Below are 23224 nucleotides of genomic sequence, written 5' to 3' on the forward strand. Positions count from 1 at the left end.
CTTTTTCAACCTGCAACTTGTCCCTGTCAGGCACAATGCCCTGGTAGGCAAAATGTGCTTTGATTTCATTATGAAAATGCCTTCCATACAAATTTGTGAGTTGATCAATTGATAAATGAAGGCATTGACTTCGGCGACCATGGTATTGGACAGATAAAACTACATAAACAGCAAAAAACAACATAAAAACAAGATATTTTACCATGCATTTTTTTGAAATGAGAGACAGAGACTTGTTCTTAGTGGTGTCCAGTTATTTATGTTGTGTGAGAATCCTGTGTTTTATGGCAGTTGGACGTATACACTACAAGATTTTACAAATTACACAAACAAATTTGTTTACTTAAAGGAACTATGGGAAATGTGCTTACCATCTTCTCCAGAGTCAGACAAGAAGATATAGATACCAATTTCCTTTCTGTGTGTTCAGTAGAAAACTACAATACCCAACTGCACACAAACCTTGCTTAGCACAAATGAATGGAAGCAGATCCGGACTACTAGCCCAGCTTAAAACTCTGGGAGAGGTGTTTTTGGCAGAAAGCTAGGCTAGCTGGTCTGTATACAGATAGCTTTCTAGTGAACGCACAGATAGAAAATTGGTATATATCTTCTTGTCTGACTCTGGAGAAGACGGTTGGCGTGTTCTTTAAATTAATTTAGTTGCTGTCCAAGACACATTTTCAAAGGGGGTCTCTTACATACTTGACTTGTACAAATACTCTGTTTCATTTGCGTGGGACTGCCTCATTGTTTGTCTCCGTGCTGTAAATCTAGCAAAGAGCCATTGTTCCAGGTGATAATGTGTATCTTTTTCTTTTGAACAGGCAACACAGAGTTTGAAAGCATCCACACCTCACCATGGAGGGGTAGGTCTCATTGTTACATTTGTATGCTCTAATGACACTAATGAACATCCATCTAAACAATTTAAGATTCTCTCTCACACAAAGTTGGAAAATAACATCCACACAGTGTCATTCTAATCTCACTGGTGTCTTTGTGTTGTTGCTGTTGTCTGTCTGCTGGGGTGACAGGGAGGAGGACAAGTACTCGTTGGACATCCATGACAACCCACCAGCCCCCGACAACTTTGTGAAGGAGGAGGAAGGAGACACAGTGAGTGACAGCGCCACGTCAACCAATCACCATTACCAAACCCCGCACCCACCCCCAAACACTCACTCACACACACTCACTCACTCACTCACTCACTCACTCACTCACTCACACACACACACACACACACACACACACACACACACACACACACACACACACACACACACTCACTCACTCACTCACTCACTCACTCACTCACTCACTCACTCACTCACTCACTCACTCACTCACTCACTCACTCACTCACTCACTCACTCACTCACTCACTCACTCACTCACTCACTCACTCACTCACTCACTCACTCACTCACACACACACACACACACACACACACACACACACACACACACACACACACACACATACACACACACACACACACACACACACACACACACACACACACACACACACACACACACACACACACATACACACACACACACACACACACACACACACACACACACACACACACACACACACACCACACACACACACACACACCACACACACACACACACACACACACACACACACACACACACACACACACACGAAAATCCACCCTAAAATAGAAATCTGCATTATGTTATTTCTATAATACTGTACAGCTCTCTCCTTAAACTGAACACCAGAGAGACGGGATTCTAATGATGTCATCAAGAGATAAATCCTGGAGCCGCTTCAGGGAATAACAGAACCACTCCCAGGACACGGTCGGTAACAGTAGCCATGGTGATTTGACTGGAATCCGGGTACATTTTCTGATTCAGAGCTGTAAGCCCTGCATTTGAAATAAAACTCATCTGGATGTAATAGCTCAAACAAAAGATTTCTAGGAGCTCATGAAGTCGGCCAATAATTACTTGTCAGTGGACCAACTCCAAAATGTGTTACTTGATGACGTCACAAATTGAAGGCTTTGATTTCAAGCTTAGGGAGGCAGTCTATGTTAACAGATACTGACTGAACTGTCAGTGGAATTGCAAAGTGTGTTGCAGGGTTCTCAGTGTGTCTCCTGTGCAACCTGTGGACCGGTGACACTGCTGTCTATACAGGAGGGGGCTGATTGGCTCTCTGTAGGTTTGGTCATTAGAACAGATGTTTATTTGGGTGGCTACGTGGCGTAGTGGGCAAGGCGCTCGCCACGAAATGCTGGAGACGCTGGGCTCGTCAGTTCGAGCCCAGCGCTCCACATTTGCTTTCAGTTTAGCTGGTCGTCCGTACTAATACACATTGGCCGTATTAGGGGGTGGGAAACTGATGGGTGGGGATCGGGCGTTGTGGACAGCGACTCCTACAGGTCGGTTGGTGCGCCTGCGCAGTAGAATCAGGAAGTGTCGGGGGCAGCGTGAGCCTCCCACGCGTTACTCCTCGCCACTGAGAGATCGAGCTGCGCAGGTGAAAAGATGCGACTGCTGTTACCTCAAGTACCGGAGGGGACTTGTGCTATGTATGACTTAGTCCACATTGCAGCCGGCTTGTGGGAGGCAAGAAACAGCGTCCGTGACAGGGGAGGGTTGAATTGGATGATACGAAATTGGGATGGGAGAAAATATGGAAAATGGGAGAAAAAGTGGACCAAAAAAAAGAACAGATGTTTATTTTCTCTGCAGAAGAAATATGGAACAGCAAAAATGTAACCATGTTTGAGTAAGATTCACACTGACTTAGACCATTGTGTAGTAATATTTATTATCCCCATGGGGGAATTTGTTTTTTTGCAGCCAGGGTTCACATAAAGACAAAAAGAAAAAGGATGACAACATACAACTCAATAAATCACACAATAAATCGCAAAAATGGAGTGGAAATTCATACCAAGTACAACATTTGTGCAAGGATGCCAATGTGTGCAAAGCATGCACGGGTATAGTGCAAGGAATGCAGCCATTTAAGCCGTTAAGCCTATCAATAGCCATGAAGGGGACATGGCAGTCCTTTTGGTCCAAACAGGTGCCCTGAAACACCGGCCTGAGGGCAAGAGCTCCAACTCCCTGTGGAGTGGAGGGTCCTGGCAGTCTGATACAGCATTAGCCCTCCCAGGGTTATAAATAGGGATGTTCCATATTGGCTTTTTTACCGATATCCAATATACCGATAATGTCCAACTCTTAATTTCCGATACCGATATATATGCGGGGTTTCCCCCCCAAAACAACAAAATCATTTCAGGTAACTAACATTGCATATCTCTTGTCGTGGAATTAACACAACATTATGCATACTTTTGACAATAAAAGTATGCATTGATGGGTTAATTTCACTGGATGCATTCAACAAGGCACAAACATGATGCATCTCCCCTTTTCTTCTATCTCTCCCTCTGGTTCTCACTCTCCCTTTCTCCTTTCCCCTCTCTCTTTCCTTCTCTCTCCCTTATTTATTGTAATTGTCCTTGTATACTATTGCTACTGTAATTTTGTATTTTATTCACTTGTATGCATGTACATAACCTTGTTTTTGTTGCAGCCTCCCACCCCCCCCCCCCCCTTCCCCTTCCCTCAAAAGGATTTAGCTTTTTGGTCAGGCTGCTTTTGTGTATAAGAATTTGTTCTTACTTGCTTGCCTGGGTAAATAAAGTATTTTTTTTTTAAACCGATACTGATACATTTTTTTTAATTATTTATTCTTTTATTAAATTTTAATGCCAATATCGGCCGATAATATCGGTAGGGCGATAATGACGGACATCTCTAGTTATAAATGTCCAAAAGCTTGGTCTGAAGAGGATACTGACCAGCCACTGACTAGCCTATAGCTCAAAACTCTGGGAGAGGTGTTTTTGGCCAACAGCTTGGTAGCTGGTCTGTAAACGCTTATGTATATGTATATATATATATATCCATGAAAAAAAAATATATATACAGAATATATATATGTCAATGGGAAAATCAGAACACTTCAAAATGTCTATTTCCCAAAGCAGTTACCTCCTGCTGGCGTTAGTAATGCTCTGTGTCTCTCCAGGTTTACTTCATCAGTTACCTCCTGCTGGCGTTAGTAATGCTCTGTGTCTCTCCAGGTTTACTTCATCAGTTACCTCCTGGTGTCAGTAATGCTCTGTGTCTCTCCAGGTTTACTTCATCAGTTACCTCCTGGTGTCAGTAATGCTCTGTGTCTCTCCAGGTTTACTTCATCAGTTACCTCCTGGTGTCAGTAATGCTCTGTGTCTCTCCAGGTTTACTTCATCAGTTACCTCCTGGCGGTGTCAGTAATGCTCTGTGTCTCTCCAGGTTTACTTCATCAGTTACCTCCTGGTGTCAGTAATGCTCTGTGTCTCTCCAGGTTTACTTCATCAGTTACCTCCTGGTGTCAGTAATGCTCTGTGTCTCTCCAGGTTTACTTCATCAGTTACCTCCTGGCGGTGTCAGTAATGCTCTGTGTCTCTCCAGGTTTACTTCATCAGTTACCTCCTGGTGTCAGTAATGCTCTGTGTCTCCAGGTTTACTTCATCAGTTACCTCCTGGCGGTGTCAGTAATGCTCTGTGTCTCTCCAGGTTTACTTCATCAGTTACCTCCTGGTGTCAGTAATGCTCTGTGTCTCTCCAGGTTTACTTCATCAGTTACCTCCTGGTGTCAGTAATGCTCTGTGTCTCTCCAGGTTTACTTCATCAGTTACCTCCTGGCGGTGTCAGTAATGCTCTGTGTCTCTCCAGGTTTACTTCATCAGTTACCTCCTGGTGTCAGTAATGCTCTCTGTGTCTCTCCAGGTTTACTTCATCAGTTACCTCCTGGTGTCAGTAATGCTCTGTGTCTCTCCAGGTTTACTTCATCAGTTACCTCCTGGCGGTGTCAGTAATGCTCTCTGTGTCTCTCCAGGTTTACTTCATCAGTTACCTCCTGGCGGTGTCAGTAATGCTCTCTGTGTCTCTCCAGGTTTACTTCATCTATGACGAGGAGGTGGAGGTGGAGGAGAAGGAGCCCGAGCCTCCTCCGCCCGTCATCCTGGTCAACGAAAAGCCACACAAGTTCAAAGACCACTACTGCAAAAAACCCAAGTTCTGTGACGTCTGTGCCCGCATGATAGTCCGTACGTATAGATCTATCCATTTAATTTCATTAGGAATGAGGAGAAAGCAAGGCACTTGACTTTTAGTGGGGGGGAAAAGGGTAAAATGCCTTATCTTTGTTCACTTAAAAAGTTGAGTTGCCTTGGTTTGTCCTTATTCCTTCAAGAAAAGTGCACACCCTTTTAAAAGCACCTTCATTTTTGTACAACTGCTCGTTTCAAGAAGCTCTCCCATTCCATGGTCTTCAACCTTTATTTAAAGGTAAAAACCTGTAATGCCGTAAAACAGCAACCTTGGTATTGTCTGTTTTGGTTGGAGTTGAGTAACTTATTATACTCTGTGAATCTCTCCAGGCATCTCTTGGCAGCACCGAGGTGTGGCCAGCAGTAGCAACCCCTCCCCCTGTCCCCACTCAAGGTGTGGCCAGCAGTAGCAACCCCTCCCCCTGTCCCCACTCAACTCCAACACATTTGCCCAAAACTAAAAATACCAAGCAGGGTTCCTTGAGGTCACCATTTTTAACGGCATTGCAGATTCTACCTTTAAAGTGTGCAAGTTGGCTGTATGGTTTGCTTTGCCCATCATTTCATATGTGATGTACAGTGTAACACTCAGCTGGACTGACCGTGTAGTGATGTGATGTGTGACACACAGCTGGACTGACCGTGTAGTGATGTGATGTGTGACACACAGCCGGACTGACCGTGTAGTGATGTGATGTGTGACACACAGCCGGACTGACCGTGTAGTGATGTGATGTGTGACACACAGCCGGACTGACCGTGTAGTGATGTGATGTGTGACACACAGCCGGACTGACCGTGTAGTGACGTGGAGGGTTGACTTTGTGTTCTTTATCTGAAGACTTACATTCTGACCGGACTGTTCTTGTATCTTTTCAGTGAATAACAAGTTCGCTCTGAGGTGCAAAAACTGCAAGACCAACATCCACCATTCATGCCAGTCCTACGTCGAGTTCCAGAAGTGCTTCGGCAAAATTGTGAGACATGTTTTGTAACTTGTTGTGAGACACGTGAGACATGATTTGTCATTTGCCCTCCAGAGATATAATTTTCTGCATCCTCCATTGCTTCTGAGATATTCTGAACTAAAAACAAGTGACAAACATCAACACACCTTCTCTGTCATTGGTGCCAGTGTGGGCAGCAGAAGCAGCCACAGGCCAGGCCACACCCATGCCAATAAACCACCATAATTATGGCATGACCTCAAATATGCTATTGCTTTAGATTTCATACATGTAATCCTTTCAAACACAAGTTTAACCCTTGTGTGGTTTTCGCGTCTGTGGGACGCATTTTCAATGTTTACTAAAAGATAAATGATACAATTAATTGTTTTCTTAACCGGAGACTTATTGGTCTTGGCTCTACGTGCTCCTCTTTCATTCTACATGACAAACACATTTTCATTGAGTGCACACTGTGCATCCCCCCATACACATCTATATTACATACGTTTGGTAATACATTCATGTTTGTCGGAAATTATAGGTGAAAACGAGCATATATGGTAAAAGTTACTGTGTGTATTCACTGTGTATCTTCACTGTCTGCCTCCACCTTGTTTTATTTCTATATTTTTAACATTTTAATATATTTGATATATCATGGCTTTATTGTTTTAAAATCCCAATAATGTTGTGGGTTCAACGAGACCCGCAAACATTGGGTGAGTAACAAAACACCACACAAGGGTTAAACAACGACCTAAGCTTTACTTTACCACAAACAAGATAAGATAAGATACGATAAGATAGTCCCCTTATTGATCCTCTTGGGGGGAAATGCAGGTGCCATAGCAACACGGGCGAGGAGAGAGGGGCGGTACAGGCGTGGGCAGGGTAATAGCAAGACAATAAATATAGGTAATAAAACATTTGAATACAAATTAGTTTCCATTTCTAAGCAATGTAAGGTAGCAGTATAGTATACTGTCTGTGGCTATAAGCATCTGTGGAATGTTGAGTCACAATGCCTGTTGGGAGCAAAATGCTGATATGTGTCATCATGCCTATAAGGTTTTGTGATGTTATTTCTGTGCTGGCAAGACAGTGTGTGTTTCCATGGACAATACATTGGTACTCTTCACCAATCTATGTCTATCTTATAAACACAATTTCTGGAAATGGTAAAACCTCTTTATGTGTTTATAGTTGTATAATCTTGAAACATGGTTTCTCTCTTATGCCCCCCTCCCCCTTCCCCCCACCCCCAACAGCCCCCTGGATTCAGAAGGGCCTACAGCTCCCCGCTCTACGACCAAGCAGATCCTAGTGAGACCAATGTGTTCAATAGTTCACGTTCAAAAGTTCTATAATGTGGGGCCCATACGCCTTTATTTGCTTTAAACTATGCAGTTTGGGGAGAGACACTTATTTACTAATTGCAAAGCCTGCAATTACTTACTGCTATTATTCCGTTTTGAAATTACACTCGACATAAACATTCTAAATGGACTACATTTGATTTCCTATCAGTTATTGATATTAGCATATTAGCAAAAATCGCAACATAAACCTGGGTCCAAGCTGTTCCCTATAGCAATGCAATTTCTCTGAAACAGTCTATATATACCGCTTAGTTTTTTCACTTCTGAGTTTCATATTTCTCTCCCAAAAACGATAGTGATCCTTGAACTATTTCCGCTGCTAGGCAACGTGAGCTTATCCTCGCTTCCATTGGACGGCTCCCATCTGTGGCTAGTTTGCAGCAGAGCATGTGTGAAAGCAACCCCTCGGCGAGTCTGCAACACAAGTTATCTTAGCTGCTAGTGATTTAACCAATTGTAATGCTCTGGGTGAGACTCTCATAACTTATGATGAATTCAATCAAACTAGTTTTACCCATGCTCCACAGTGCCCCCCCCCCCCCCCCCCCATGGTTCCAGGAGGATTTTCTCCTGGAACCACGTGTAATTGCAACACAAGAATGTTACCATAGAACATAGACACTCAAGCATCTCCGTGATTGTGAAATGGTTTGAGGAATTTATTACCAGAGTTTTGGACAGTGAGGTTTCAAAAAGAGTTCTAGCGTGTCAGTGTGCTTTATAACTCACTCCGATAAGGCGGCCACAACATGGCGTCTGTTCCAACCTGGCCAAACTCTGGTAATAAATGTTATATAGCTATATGTTATGGTATATAATACAAGTTATACAGTACAGTATATATGTAACATAGGAACGATTGGTTGTTTCTTGTTTTAAACAGCCATTTTAATGGCGATTTCCTGGTTCCTGGCACAAAAGAGGTCTATGCATTTGTTTTATGATCTCAAAGATGTGCGTTTCTATGCTGCGTAATACAATTAATGTAGCTAATTTAACATTTGCTACAGGCTACAGCTGTATAGAGAAGGTTATTTTCTAACCAGAGAGCTGGGCGGGCATTGCAGAACTCTCCTTCCTGTAGCTGTTTACTAAGACTATGTTCACACTGCAAGCCAATTCTGATTTAATGCTCAGATCAGATTTATTTTTATTTGGCTGTTAACATCATTCTTTGTGAACAGTATGTGGCCAATATGACATTCCATTCCAGTTTGAACAGGTCACGCTCCTGAACAATAAAGAAGATGGACCTAGACCCATGACTGTTCAGACTGAGGTCACATTGCAAAAGATCAGAATTGTATCTGATTGAGGACCACATATATGAAAGTGCCCCAAAACAAAAGAACAGATTCCATGTGATTTGTGCTGATCACCCTGTCGTGAAGAAATTAGATCCGAGTCACATATGAGCAAATAAATCAGATTTGGGCCACTTTTGTCTGCAGTCTGAACATACAGTAGCCTAACACGCCTGGCTGACTGCTCTCTCCTCTGGTCCAGACAATCCCAACAGAAATGACCCCGTCTTTGACACCCTGCGGGTTGGTGTCATCATGGCTAACAAGGAGCGCAAGAAGAATGACAACGACAAGAAGACTGTGAGTGTTAAAAAGACACCTTTAACATTATCAACATTATTACTGTCTTCTCTAGAGAGTCAGATGAGAAGATAGATACCAGTTTCCTCAGTGGCAAGTGGATACAAAACTAAACCTGTTACTGTAGGCCTACTACATCAGCGTCAGCAACATAAATGCCATTTTCACTTAAAGTGTTTTTCTGTGTAATCCACCAAGTACTGGTAATCACCAACCCAGTAGTAAGATTACGCATCTTTTTGGTGAGTTTAATGGGCAAGATGAGTGCTGGCGGGGACAATGTTGATTCAAACATTCAACCCACATTCAAGTGTGCCTGTTTTCTGTCCAGATGATGATGATGGAGGAGGAGGAGGAAGAGAACCAACAACCCAAAGATAATGACGAGGGAGAGGGTGAGGAGATGGAGGGGGGGGGGGGCATAATCACGACCTCAAAGTCACTTAAACATTATGTCCCACCTTTTCGTTGTTTCCTCGTGTAGTTAATTTATACTTTGATTTAAGTGAAACCCATTTTCTTCAGTGTACAAAAGTACATTTGTAATTTATTGAATATATAGTAGACTGACTGTGACCCTATTCTTCTCGTATGATGCTCACACAGGCAAGCCTGAGGATAAGAAGGAGAAAGGTGGTCCGTTGACCAAGTCTGATGACAAAGTAAGACAACCTTGTTGTCAATAATGATTGATTGAACTCTGTTTTTTCGAAACAGAAAAAATAAGATGATTGTTTTGTTAATGTCTGCAGAGCAAGGGTACACAGCACAAGGGCGCTCTACTAACGACTAACTACTACGTGGCTCTCTACCGCTTTAAGGCTATCGAGAAGGATGACCTGGACTTCCAGTGAGTTTTAAATACACTTTCAGCTCCCTGTGTCCCAACTATTTCACTCAATTTGCCAAATCTTCCTTTAGTGAATACTGATAGTGTGTGTGTGTGTGTGTGTGTGTGTGTGTGTGTGTGTGTGTGTGTGTGTGTGTGTGTGTGTGTGTGTGTGTGTGTGTGTTTCAGTCCTGGTGATAGGATTACGGTCCTGGATGACTCCAATGAAGAGTGGTGGAGGGTATGTTTAAAATGTTTAACTCTCTCTTTCAGCACCATTACTGTGTGGAACTATAGTACTATTACAACGTCACAATCTCTAATTAGGGATGTGCTTATTCTGAGCTATGTTATCGGGCTTATATTGTCATTACGCACCAGAGACCCCCTTTTTGGGCTATGTACAACACATTTTTAATATCTTTCAGTGTTTTATGTCATCATATAAAACCCATTTTCCAAAACACTTCTGTATGGAGTGAAAATGTTATGTGGTACCCGTATGATTATAGCCTATAATATAAGTGTATTGTATAATTCAGCCATCTTGATCTTGGCTATGAGAGGACAAGGTTGTCATATCCTGAGAAGAATTGGGGTGTAGCACAATTAAAGACTGTCAACATTACCATTTTATTTAGTACTCACTCCACCAGTACAATCTGAGCATGTGCTGTACCCTTGTCTACCATTGGGTGACACATATTAGCCTTGGTTTTTGTGTTTTTCTGAGTATATTTTAGGCATTTACTAGACATTAGTATACAGAGAAACCTACAAGTGCAACGGTTAAAATGGGCTCAAATTCTAGTATCATCAACACAGCAAATAGGCAAAATGCCTGGAGATGAATCAAAATGTATTTGCTTTATGTGTATTTCAGGGAAAACAAGCAGACAAGACAGGCTATTTCCCAACCAACTACCTCATCAAGGTGCGCGCCGCTGAGCGGGTGTTCAAGGTATTACGCTCCTTCGTAGGAAACAGAGAGATGGGACAGATCACACTGAAGAAAGACCAGGTACTGTGCATTTTGTACGTGTGTGTGTGTATGTGTGTGTGTGTATGTTTGTGTGTGTGTGTGTGTGTGTGTGTAAATTAACAAATGTCTATCATAGGCATAAAATGAGGTTAAAATTGACAGAATAGTCAGCACAATAGACACCAGGAAAATATACATAAATGGACGTAAAATAGATTAGACATGAAATAGTTTAGTCGAATCGCTCTAGTCTGTGTATTCACGAGTCTCGTATGTTAATGTTTGGACCTGGCTCACCGAGTCGAGAGGTCATTTGGCTGTAGTACTACAGTATGATGACAAAGACTTGGTAAAAGGAGCAAGAGACTTTCAAACTAAAGTACAACCTTGACATAGTAGTAATAATAGTAATAATAATAATAATAATAAAAATAATAATTCTGTCCTATTTCAATTGTTTCACATTGTGTGAAAACTGTGTTTCAAACAGTATTTGCAAAATATTTGTTTGTATCAACTTGGAATATAAAATGGGTGGTGTTTGGACAATACAGAATACCAAAAACCATAGTATACAATTGTATACTGTGCTCTTGTATACTCTACTGTACACCTGTCCTGATGCGGTATTTATAAACTCCACCCATCTGATACTCCAATATATTTCAACGACAACTTGAGTCAGTTCAGTTCAGTTCAGTTATTTTTTATTTCGGGCTTTGGACACATAACAACGGTCATTCCATAAATCGCCAACGTTTTACCAGCTGCTATTGCAGCATTGTCCAATTGTCCAAAAAGGGCTAGGGAGAAGCACTAGGCTTGTCGGGCCCTACCCCTGAAGACTTACATTTATTTTCTTTCATTTACATACATACATAGTACATACATAGTACACATTACAGTACACACATATAGTACACATTACAGTACACATTACAGTATAGTATACCTGCAGTATATAATAGTATATATAATAGTATATAGTACATAACAGTGTATACAACACATATATAATGTGATATGAGATATATAGTACATACAATATAATATAGTACCATAATATAATAAATATAGTATATACTGTAAATATAGTTCAATATAATATAAAAATTAATTATAATATGATTATATAATGTAATATGATATAACGTACAATACAGTATCATACGTTTTTTTTTTTTTAATTAATATGCAATTAAAGCTCTTCTTCCCTTAAATCAAAATCAAATCAAATGTATTTGTAAGGCCCGACAACACACGTTAATGTCCCCATGGGCCGGACACGTCTTCTTTAAACAAGTCAAGAAGAAACATGACAATAAGTCAAGAACAAAACGAGAACACCATAAGGTCCAACAAATTTAAAATAAATGCAAATAAATGAATGAATCTCCCAGACATACCCCACGCGAAGGTAAGGAAAAACTCACTAAAACCTAACAATAGGGAAAAATGCACCACAGGCAGTGTGGAGGAGAGAAACCTTAGAAGGGCCATTCAAGGGGGGATCTCCCTTCTTAGATGTCGGTGATAGTAGATAGTAGCTGTGTATCCTGGCCGTCTGTTCTGTGAGTTCCATACTGAGTTGTGGTGCCATTCCTCTGTGTTTCAGATTGTAGTGAAGAAGGGAGAAGAGAAGGGAGGCTACCTGAAGGTCAGCACGGGACGCAAACTGGGCTTCTTCCCTGCCGACCTGCTGGAGGACATCACAGTACAATAATACATAAATGATGAAAGTGAAAATGTGTCTAGAAATGAAGTGTCTTGAAAAACCTTTTTGAATGTGCCTAAAAATGCCTTAAAAACATTTGCTATACCATCTCTGAGGAACTTGCCAGGCGCAATGGAAACAATTGATTTGAAAGTGAAATGTCCATAATCTGATAGGTGGCTATATGTAGATATGTGTTGATACACTCATATAAGCAAATAAGGATTCTTAAATACAATCAAAACAAGATCTGATTAAGACACAGAAAATACCTCAACAACTCCGGAGCCTTTTAGCAATCAAGTGCATGTTTTTTTGTGCGTTTTCTTTAGGAATTTTAAGTATACATAGTAGTAATGGGTGTGTCCGTAGATAGTCGTGTTTTATGTAGAAAATCCATGATTTTACAAGTTTCTTTTCTTCTTTGGCCCCTCATAATGCTAAGTCAAAGTCACACACATTATTGGCCCCACTCTTCCTTAGAGGTGTCTGGTATGTATGTTATCACTAGAGAGTCTAGAAAAAATGTTCTTCTCATAAAAGCCCATCCACAATCTACGGTTGTATACACGCATTGTGATATTATTGATAAGAGTACACATATGTCTCACCTGCCCAGCAGATCAGACAGTTATCTTTATTTGTATCTTTTTTTTTATTACCTTATGGTGTAACACTGACTCGGGAGATAGAGTGTAACCTGAAGGTTCCCGGTTTGATTCTGGCTCCTCCCGGCACTGTGTCAGTGTCCTTGAGCAAGACACTTACTGTAATCCCTAATTGCTCCCTATGAGCAGGTTGGCACCTTGCATGGTCGCCCCTGCCGTCGGTGTGAATGTGAGGCATAAGTTATAAAGCGCTTTGGATAAAAGGCCTATATAAATGCAGTTACCTATTTGTTCTTATTCTTATATTCTTATTTCTATTGGCCTGCCTGTACCTCCCCTCCCCTGTGCTGCTATGACATCAGATTCTCCTCAAGGGGATTAATAAAGATACATCTTTTCTTTCTTACAACAATGTTAGTTCGTTTTACTTTTGACACTTTGACAAGTACATCCTTCAACAAATACTTTTAAATTTATAATTGAGTATAATGGGTTTTATTTCTTTAATAATTTTTTATAAAATGAATAAATAAAAGTGTACACTGGTGGGGGCAGTGGACAAGTAACTGGGTGGATGCCTGAACACGGAGTAACACCGGTATCAAAGACTACCGCGGAAAGCCTGTATTAACGTGATATGAGCGCCTCCACCATTTGAGCCGTAAACACCTTCAAATGGGGTTTTACATTAATGAAAAGCCATCCCAGCACTTGTTAATTATGGCAATCTATACGTCTATATCTAGCTGTATTAAAGTGACATTTTGTTAACTAATGCAATTAGTTAAAAACATTTAAAATATACTGTGCGTTGTTGATGAGCATTTACCATCAGCCAGATAGGTTAAGGGTTCTACTTGTTACTATGGGCTTGACTAGTCAGTTGGGGTTTGTCAAGAACAGTATTATCTTGTGTGGGTACACGCCTTGCATTAGAACAGTATTAGCTTGTGACTTGTGTGGACCACACCTTCCATTAGAACAGTATTAGCTTGTGTGGGTACACGCCTTGCATTAGAACAGTATTAGCTTGTGTTGTGTGGACCACACCTTGCATTAGAACAGTATTAGCTTGTGTGTGTGGACCACACCTTCCATTAGAACAGTATTAGCTTGTGTGGACCACACCTTGCATTAGAAGTGTATTAGCTTGTGTGGGTATACACACCTTGCATTAGAAGTGTATTAGCTTGTGTGGACCACACCTTGCATTAGAAGTGTATTAGCTTGTGTGGGTATACACACCTTGCATTAGAAGTGTATTAGCTTGTGTGGACCTAGGGTGACCAGGTCCCAATAAACCAAATGTGGGACAAAGGGTATGTTTGTGAGGGACAATGTGGGACACCCCCCCCCCCCCCCCCCCCCCAGCGCGCAGCCCCCCCCGCCCTTTTGGTGGACTGTCCCTGTCCCCTCCTTCAAGGCTCATCCGCCACTGTCCTCATTAAAATGACCACAAGCCTAATATGTTTTGCCCTTATTCATTTTATTTTTATTTTCCTTTTGTCTCTAATGGGTGTCAAAATAATAATAATAATAAATAATACTAAAAATAAATTAAATACATTAAATAACCACCCAGACTTACAATCACTTATCAAACAGAGCAGGAACAGTAACACAAGTCTCAACTCACAAGTCCAGGGATTCATAATGAATGTGGTATTACTGCTATTTCAATATTTGCTATGAAATGCATGTATTCAGTTCACTCTGACTGCAGGAAGTTGAGCGTGTGATTATCAAAAATATATATGTGTGCAGTATATTATTAATATATTTTAGTGAAATATATGGCAATATCCATTCCAACCATATCATAATATATGGAAATAGAATAATATACACACCAATATAATTACCATGTGTATATTGTGGATATATCCTTTGATAATATATTGTTATTGTAATACATTTAATAATATATTGGCAATACTCCCACTAAATTCCTAATATATTTGGAATATATTTCATTTTCCCTAAGGGAATCTACACCCTCATACACACATGAATTTAACACACCTTTGGTTGTTTCCTCCCGTGGCTTAACCGCAGGCGTTTTGAGTTCTCTGATTTGTATGACTGGGCATGTTGGACAGTGTGGTAAACAGTTGTTACCTCTGCAGCAGTTATTTTGTCCGCTTGTCCAACGTCTTTAGGTCGGAGAAATGCGAACATGGATTTCTCTTTTGTGTAACCCGTTTCTTGTGGGACTCAGCTTGTCTATGTCGTTTTATATCAAATTCGCCCCCAGAACGAACTATTGCAAAGTTCACAATAAACCCTCTCTGCATCCCCCTCGACATTTCTCACCCATGGGTATTCTGTTTTCCATTCGCTACGGTAACTACACCTCCTCTTTTTGTTTGGTGTGTCCTGCATTTTTTAAAGTACGAGTGTGTTCTAGGCAGCTGTCTGTCTTCTTCTTAATGGCGGGTCGCACGAGCTGTCAGTGTCACTGTCACTCAGCTCTTTGCTATCGCGGAGATTTCAAATAGGCCCCGCTTGTGTGTATATTTTCCCCAACGGAGCTTCACTTCCGCGTTCGGGGTTCCATTGGCTGGGGACGACAACGTTCGCGCAGATGACAACCAATAAGAGGGACATGGTCTCAATTTGCGTGACGCGTGAAAAGAGACAGTTTTGCTGTGCAATCACGCGCAATGCGTGATATCTGGTCACCCTATGTGGACCACACCTTGCATTAGAAGTGTATTAGCTTGTGTGGACCACACCTTGCATTAGAAGTGTATTAGCTTGTGTGGGTATACACACCTTGCATTAGAAGTGTATTAGCTTGTGTGGGTATACACACCTTGCATTAGAAGTGTATTAGCTTGTGTGGACCACACCTTGCATTAGAAGTGTATTAGCTTGTGTGGGTATGTACACCTTGCATTAGAAGTGTATTCGCTTGTGTGGGTATACACACCTTGCATTAGAAGTGTATTCGCTTGTGTGGGTATACACACCTTGCATTAGAAGTGTATTAGCTTGTGTGGCTACACACCTTGCATTAGAAGTGTATTAGCTTGTGTGGGTATACACACCTTGCATTAGAAGTGTATTAGCTTGTGTGGGTATACACACCTTGCATTAGAAGTGTATTAGCTTGTGTGGCTACACACCTTGCATTAGAAGTGTATTAGCTTGTGTGGCTACACACCTTGATGATACGCACATGATGCTACAACAGTCCCAGCCAGGTCTGGCCAGGTTGTGAAAGGTGGCTGTCTCAGCCGGGGTCCAGCCAGGTTCTAAAGACAATGGAGACGCTCACTGTGTGCCAGACAGGTCACAGCACGGCTAAACCCTGGCTAGTGGAGACGATGCATAGCAGTTCCACAATTCTAAACTTTCCCTTTATTGCTAACTGTGCTATGAAAACAGAGGATATTAAAACACAACATGTAGTGAGAAACAGCTCTGCAGACGTGGTAAATGGTATGGTCCTTTAATACAGACGTTGACGCTTGAATGCTCAAGTCCAAATCAATGTTTTTCACAGAGGAATCAAAGAATCAAAGTAGCTACTGCCTACTGAGGTCCAACCAGGCCAATGTTCTATTATATCAGACCTGGTTCCATTATTAATTGAGGGGCTGCTTTTGTCTCCCTGCATAAAACAACCCACTCAAACAAAAAAACAAGACATAATTCATTCAGAAGGAGATGTACAGTAATTTACCTAGTATGCTTTTGTCAATATTCCAATGTACAATTGTGCTTGTTTGTACAGTGTGTGTGTGTGTCCCCCCATGTACAGTTTTGCTTGTTTATACAGTGTTTCTCCCCCCCCCCCCCCAACCACCTCTAATGTAAATGACCCAGTATGGTTGTCAATATCCCAAATTCCCAATGTACCCAACCGCCCCCACCCAACCTCCTCCAATGTACAGTTTCTACGTCAAATGTATATACTCCCTTTTCTTGACTCTTTTTGTATCACAAACAGTACTGTATTTGCAAATCTGGTATGTCATAAATGTATAGATGTAGCAGTACTGTCTATCTGTATGTCATGTATGTCATATATGTCCTGATGAATTGAAAATGGGGGACCCTGATGTAAACAAGACGAAAGTCTTTCTCTGGTCTGCATCCCCTTAACAATTGTGTGTATTGAGCTGTACTGTATTGTACCCATTCTGCAATCTGTTAATAAAGTTTTCAATCAATCAATCAAGATTGGTTGGAGGGTGATGGAGGGAGTATATCATAGCTGTAGGTGAGTATTCAGTCACCGTATTCACCATATATAGAATGTATGGGACTTTGACTTGGTGCTGAGACTATTAGCAACACAGTCTATACTACCTATGGTTCAAGGACAGCAGCACCTCACACAGTGCAAAGACATTGCAAACCATAGGAGTGAATACCTGCCTGTACTTAGACCATCCACATAACAGACATGGCTAATGCTATGCTAACATATACCTCAGTAGAAAGATAAATACACCAAGTTTGCATAGTACCTACCAGTCAGGGGACTGGGGTGAGTGACTGTGAGCATCCTGCCTGGACTCCAATCTTGTTTGGCAAGTCCATACTGCAATGAAAATAAAGCTCTGTTCTAGGTCTATGAGGCTTCAGGTACCAATGCTTTGGAGTGATGCACATAACAGGCCACCTGTTGGGTGTGAGTCCGTTTTTGACCCAGTTGACTTGGAGAGATGGGATACTGCCATCTGCTGGTGTGTTGGAGCCATGGTCCACTTTTGATCAGGGGCGGGGCCTCGTCGGCGGTGTCTTCATGTGGATTATGGTACAACGGAGCAAATTGCCATAGAAAGTTAAATAATGAGTTTCATCACATAGGCAAGCAGTATTTTCAACTCACACAGACGTTGTTTGGGCTTTTGATATATATATGGAAAGACCTATAAGTATATATATATGGAAAGAAAGACCTATAAGCACCTCAAAGGCACTAAAAAACAAATTACAAACATCTCAAAACAAACTGGTCAGACTACTGCTTGACCTGACTCCTAGAACCCACCTCACCCCTGCCCACTTTGACAACCTAGGATGGCTTAGAGTAGAAGACAGAGTACAGCAACTTGCAATGGGCCTGGTCTACAAGATACACTACATGACCAAGGTACCCATGTACATGTCAAAATACTTCCCAAAGGTCAGTGAATACCACGATCACAACACCAGAGGGAGCTCCACAAATCATGTTAAACCCAGATTCGGCTCAAACAAGGGACTAAACACATTTCACAATTATGCCACATCAATGTGGAACGCCCTACCCAAAGCTGTAAAGGAATGTGAATCCCTACCCACTTTCAAAAACACTCTCAAAGAACACCTACGGGAGACTGCAATTCGAAACTGGCCCCTACAAATGTCCTAACCTAGTTGTACAGTAAATGACCAAGTATGGCTTTGTCAGTATTCCAATGTACAGTGTACAGTGTCCCCCCCCCCCCGGCGGTCTACATCTGCTCTGCACCGGCGGTCGTCAGCCTAGCACGAGAGTTCGTCCCGTCCAGCAGAGGTCGGCATCACCCAGCACGCGCCTCCAGCCCGCTACTGCCCCCTCTGCCTAACACAGCTTGCTAGCTCCTGAGACGAGAGCGTTCGACGCCATCTTACCACCCGGACAGTGGTGGTGCGGCGAGGCCGCCATCTTGGTTGAGTACACTGGCGCTTCGGTGCTCAGTATCCTATTGCACAGTACACAGTGTGGCACGGCCTACGGGCGAAGCTAATGTTGCTAACTACAGTTCATAGGGGTACCCCATAAACATTACATGCCGGCATTAGTATAGGACTTTTGTTTGGTAAAGTGGGCCCACCTTTTTCATTTTCTTTGAGTGTGATAACGTGTTTGTTCTTTAATAATATTTTCCCATCTACTTAACCCTTTCCCTTTGGGGAGGTTACCGACCTGTTGTTATGTAAGTAAAGCCTTAGAGAGGTATTATCACTACTATATAAGTAAAGCCTGAGAGAGGTATTATCCCTGGTACTAACCCAGACGTGGGTGATGAGTCAAGCACATTGAAGTATATTATATTTGTGTCTGTAATATCTGGTTCTATACGGAGTGGGTGTATTTTACAAGTGTTACAAGAGATGGAATTACAATTGAAGTAAACATAGCACCACCCTTTACTATTGACTATTTGTAACTGAACAGTACAAATAAGAGTAAAGAAGGTAGATGGGAGTCTTGTGTGCGTGTCCATTCCTGAGCCTATTATTAACCCTTTTGGTGTGGGTAACGTTAATACAATTAACCCCTTCCTACCCAACTTCCCCCTTTCCACTATTAAGGTTTCTAATGTCACCGAGGGAGGGTACTGCTTGCGGGAGGAACTAAGTTATTTATTTACAATTCAGTCACTAGGTGTGGGAGGGTTAAAGGAGGTATTGGGGGAAGTGAGAGCGAGTTGGGGAGTACTGCTGACCGCCCCGGAAAGGCGAGGAAGACCAGAGTACCAGACCAGGTCGGTAAATCCCGGGCCCCATCCACTCCCACTGCCGGCCTCCAGTTGACGCTCCAGGCCCAAAGATGAAGGTGCAGTCAGACGGAGCTCTACTGTGTCTCGCTACCCAGTGGCTGTGCACACCCGTTCGCACGAAGCAGGGATAATCCACCCTGCTACATCAGCATGGACTGGTTCTGCAGCACAGGTCCTTTCTAATGAGGAGACGAAGAGATGGAGAATAGAACATGTTAAATAAGGAGGAATAGAATAATTCATTCAGTGCCGATTCTACTCTATCAATTATTAGTTATGAAGGTAGAAGCACTGGAAATACTGCTCCGCTAGTTGACCTCAGTGATGTAGAAATGTATTAATGTCATCACACCTCAGTGTTAAATGTATTAATTAAAGTCAGTAACGACGACCAGATGAAGACGGACTTGAGGAGAACACTTCCTTACTACCAGCTGTAACCTGCCAAGTGCATGATGATGATACCAAGTCTATATATATCTATGATACCAAGTACCTTCCAGGTCGACTCTCACTCTCACATACAGTCCATAGCCTGTCGATTACTGCCACCAAGTGGACAGACAGTCTAAGCATAATAGCAACATATCACATCCTCTTTTTAAGAACAGCAATACTTAGCTAAGTATAAAGAAACCTGTGCAAACTAAACAAAATGTAACCATATATATATACATATATACATAGTTTACAATTTCTGCCACTTATTATCTTCCTGAATCTTTGCTGATAATTGTACAGACAATGAATGTCATTGAAAATGCCTAAACCTTTTTAGAACAGTGTTACATACACACATTCACATGCAGAATGAATGAACCAAGAGATTATAACAATGAAAAACTGTGCTAGAGTCCATGCCATTTATTTTCTTTAACAGATTAAATGTTTAAATCTGGTTTATTAAATCTGATTTATTTTCCATTACCCCATTTCCCTCCTCTTATACAGTATTTATTTATTTCAAATCTCATATTGTCTTAGCCATGTAGGAGCTTGTATAAGCTTACGTGTCTGGCTGGGAGTATATGTTATATGTTCTATGTTTTTATGTTTTTATGTTGGAACTGCTATGCTATGCACTGAAACCAAATTCCACCAGCCTGGCTGGGTGGTCATTAAAGAAATTGAATTGAATTGAATTGAGTATAGTAGGTGCCTGTACTGACGGAGCAGTGGATGTAATACAGAGGGTGCAGGTCTGGATGAACTGATACAGAGGGTGCAGGTCTGGATGAACTGTTACAGAGGGTGCAGGTCTGGATGAGCTGTTACAGAGGGGGGTGCAGGTGTGGATGAGCTGTTACAGAGGGGGGTGCAGGTGTGGATGAGCTGTTACAGAGGGGGGTGCAGGTGTGGATGAGCTGTTACAGAGGGGGGTGCAGGTGTGGATGAGCTGTTACAGAGGGGGGTGCAGGTGTGGATGAGCTGTTACAGAGGGGGGTGCAGGTGTGGATGAGCTGTTACAGAGGGGGGTGCAGGTGTGGATGAGCTGTTACAGAGGGAGGTGCAGGTCTGGATGAACTGTTACAGAGGGAGGTGCAGGTGTGGAGGAGCTGTTACAGAGGGTGCAGGTGTGGAGGAGCTGTTACAGAGGGTGCAGGTGTGGAGGAGCTGTTACAGAGGGTGCAGGTGTGGAGGAGCTGTTACAGAGGGTGCAGGTGTGGATGAGCTGTTACAGAGGGTGGTGCAGGTCTGGATGAGCTGATACAGAGGGTGGTGCAGGTGTGGATGAGCCAGCAGGACATGTGAGTGAGGTGTGAGGCAATTCAAACTTCACCATCTGAAAGTTTGTAGGTTGCAGGAGGAGCTTGCAGGAATGTCCTTTCTTGGGGTCGGGGGGATACCAGGTTTCTTTATGCACACACAGGATTCACACTGCGAGGTTGGAGATTGGGCACCACGACGTTGGTCTGCAGTAATACCAATTGTGTTGTGTCTTATAGTAACAACGACCAGATGAAGACGGACTCGAGGAGAACACTTCCTTACTACCTGTTGTTGTAATTAACCTGCCAAGTGCATGATACCAAGTACTTTCTAGGTCAACTCTCACATACAGTCCATAGCCTGTCAATTACCGCCACCTAGTGGACAACCAGTCTAGGCACATACTGTAGCAATACCATAAATTGGTCCTTTGAACAATCCTCCAATAACGCTGCAGATGGAGCTCTCAAAATCATCCAAACTAGCAATGATTTACAAACACAGCTGAATCTACTGTTGCAACGAGGCCAAGTTACCAATCCTACCCTCAGCACTCACATCATCTAATCTAATTTTTGTATAGTATAGTTAGTATATTATAGTATAGTTATATATAGTATAACTGTAGATTGTATAGTATATTGTATAGTAGTGTATATAGGACTTATTACCTTTTAATTCGTAAGCTTAGCATTGAATTGTATTTTATCTTAGTACTTTTTATCATGTCTATTTTATTATCTATTCTATTTTATTCTATTATTATTTGTATTTTTTGCACAATCAAAGCGGGCATGGCCACCTTCATTTCACTATATGTCTCGTGTATGTACAGGTATGTGACGAATAAACCTCTTGAATCTAACTGCCTAAACGGAATCTAGTGTCTTCAGGTCTTCCGGTGCTAATTGCGGTGGCTATTATTTACGCACTGTAGCCGATAGCCCAGTAAAACATCCAGAACCTGGCAACACGCCTGCAGCTACAGATGTGCCCCTGAGACAACGGCTCTAGCCACGTTCACACCATGCTCTAGCAGGAGCACTCATTCAAGGGTACTACGACTATGCTTGCACCTCATGGTACCAAAGCACCTCAAAGGCGCTAAAAACAATCTCAACATCTCAAAACAAACTGGTCAGACTACTGCTTGACCTTACTCCTAGAACCCACCTCACCCCTGCCCAGTTTGACAACCTAGGATGGCTTAGAGTAGACGACAGAGTACAGCAACTTGCAATGGGCCTGGTCTACAAGATACACTACACGACTAAGGTACCCATGTACATGTCAAAATACTTCCCAAAGGTCAGTGAATACCACGACCACAACACCAGAGGGAGCTCCACAAATGATGTTAAACCCAGATTCAGCTCAAACAAGGGACTAAACACGTTTAGCAATTATGCCACATCAATGTGGAACGCCCTACCCAAAGCTGTAAAGGAATGTGAATCACTACCCACTTTCAAAAACACTCTCAAAGAACACCTACGGGAGACTGCAATTCGAAACTGGCCCCTGTAAATGTCCTAACACAACCCCCTCCAATGTACAGTAAATTACCAAGTATGGTTGTCAATATTCCAATGTACAGTTTTGCTTGTACAGTTGTACAGTGTTCCCCCCCCACCCCCACCACCTCCAATGTACAGGACCACCAGAACCACTCCTCCTCCTCCTCCTCCTCCTCCTCCTCCTCCTCCTCCTCCTCCTCCTCCTCACTACGACCCTGTAGCTCACAGGACCAACAGAACCACTCCTCCTCCTCCTCCTCCTCCTCCTCCTCCTCCTCCTCCTCCTC

At 42.3% G+C, this 23224-nt stretch overlaps 1 protein-coding gene across 1 annotated transcript in view; it reads left to right on the plus strand.

The window, feature by feature from the left end:
- Positions 1 to 13559, plus strand: part of LOC311243662 (SH3 and cysteine-rich domain-containing protein 3-like) — a 16782-nt gene extending 3223 nt beyond the window's left edge. The window contains exons 2-13 of the mRNA XM_084332980.1: positions 828 to 869; positions 1038 to 1119; positions 5006 to 5159; positions 6042 to 6139; positions 7381 to 7435; positions 8998 to 9095; positions 9427 to 9490; positions 9702 to 9757; positions 9848 to 9945; positions 10114 to 10165; positions 10808 to 10945; positions 12522 to 13559. Of these exons, the coding sequence (XP_084189106.1) occupies positions 862 to 869; positions 1038 to 1119; positions 5006 to 5159; positions 6042 to 6139; positions 7381 to 7435; positions 8998 to 9095; positions 9427 to 9490; positions 9702 to 9757; positions 9848 to 9945; positions 10114 to 10165; positions 10808 to 10945; positions 12522 to 12629 (1011 nt within the window). The 5' untranslated portion in view covers positions 828 to 861 and the 3' untranslated portion in view covers positions 12630 to 13559. The remainder of the gene's footprint in view (positions 1 to 827; positions 870 to 1037; positions 1120 to 5005; positions 5160 to 6041; positions 6140 to 7380; positions 7436 to 8997; positions 9096 to 9426; positions 9491 to 9701; positions 9758 to 9847; positions 9946 to 10113; positions 10166 to 10807; positions 10946 to 12521) is intronic.
- Positions 13560 to 23224: the final 9665 nt, after the last annotated feature.

The sequence above is a fragment of the Notolepis coatsorum genome (genome assembly GCF_963971535.1).
Source record: "Notolepis coatsorum genome assembly, chromosome: 17".
Classification (NCBI taxonomy): Eukaryota; Metazoa; Chordata; class Actinopteri; order Aulopiformes; family Paralepididae; genus Notolepis; species Notolepis coatsorum.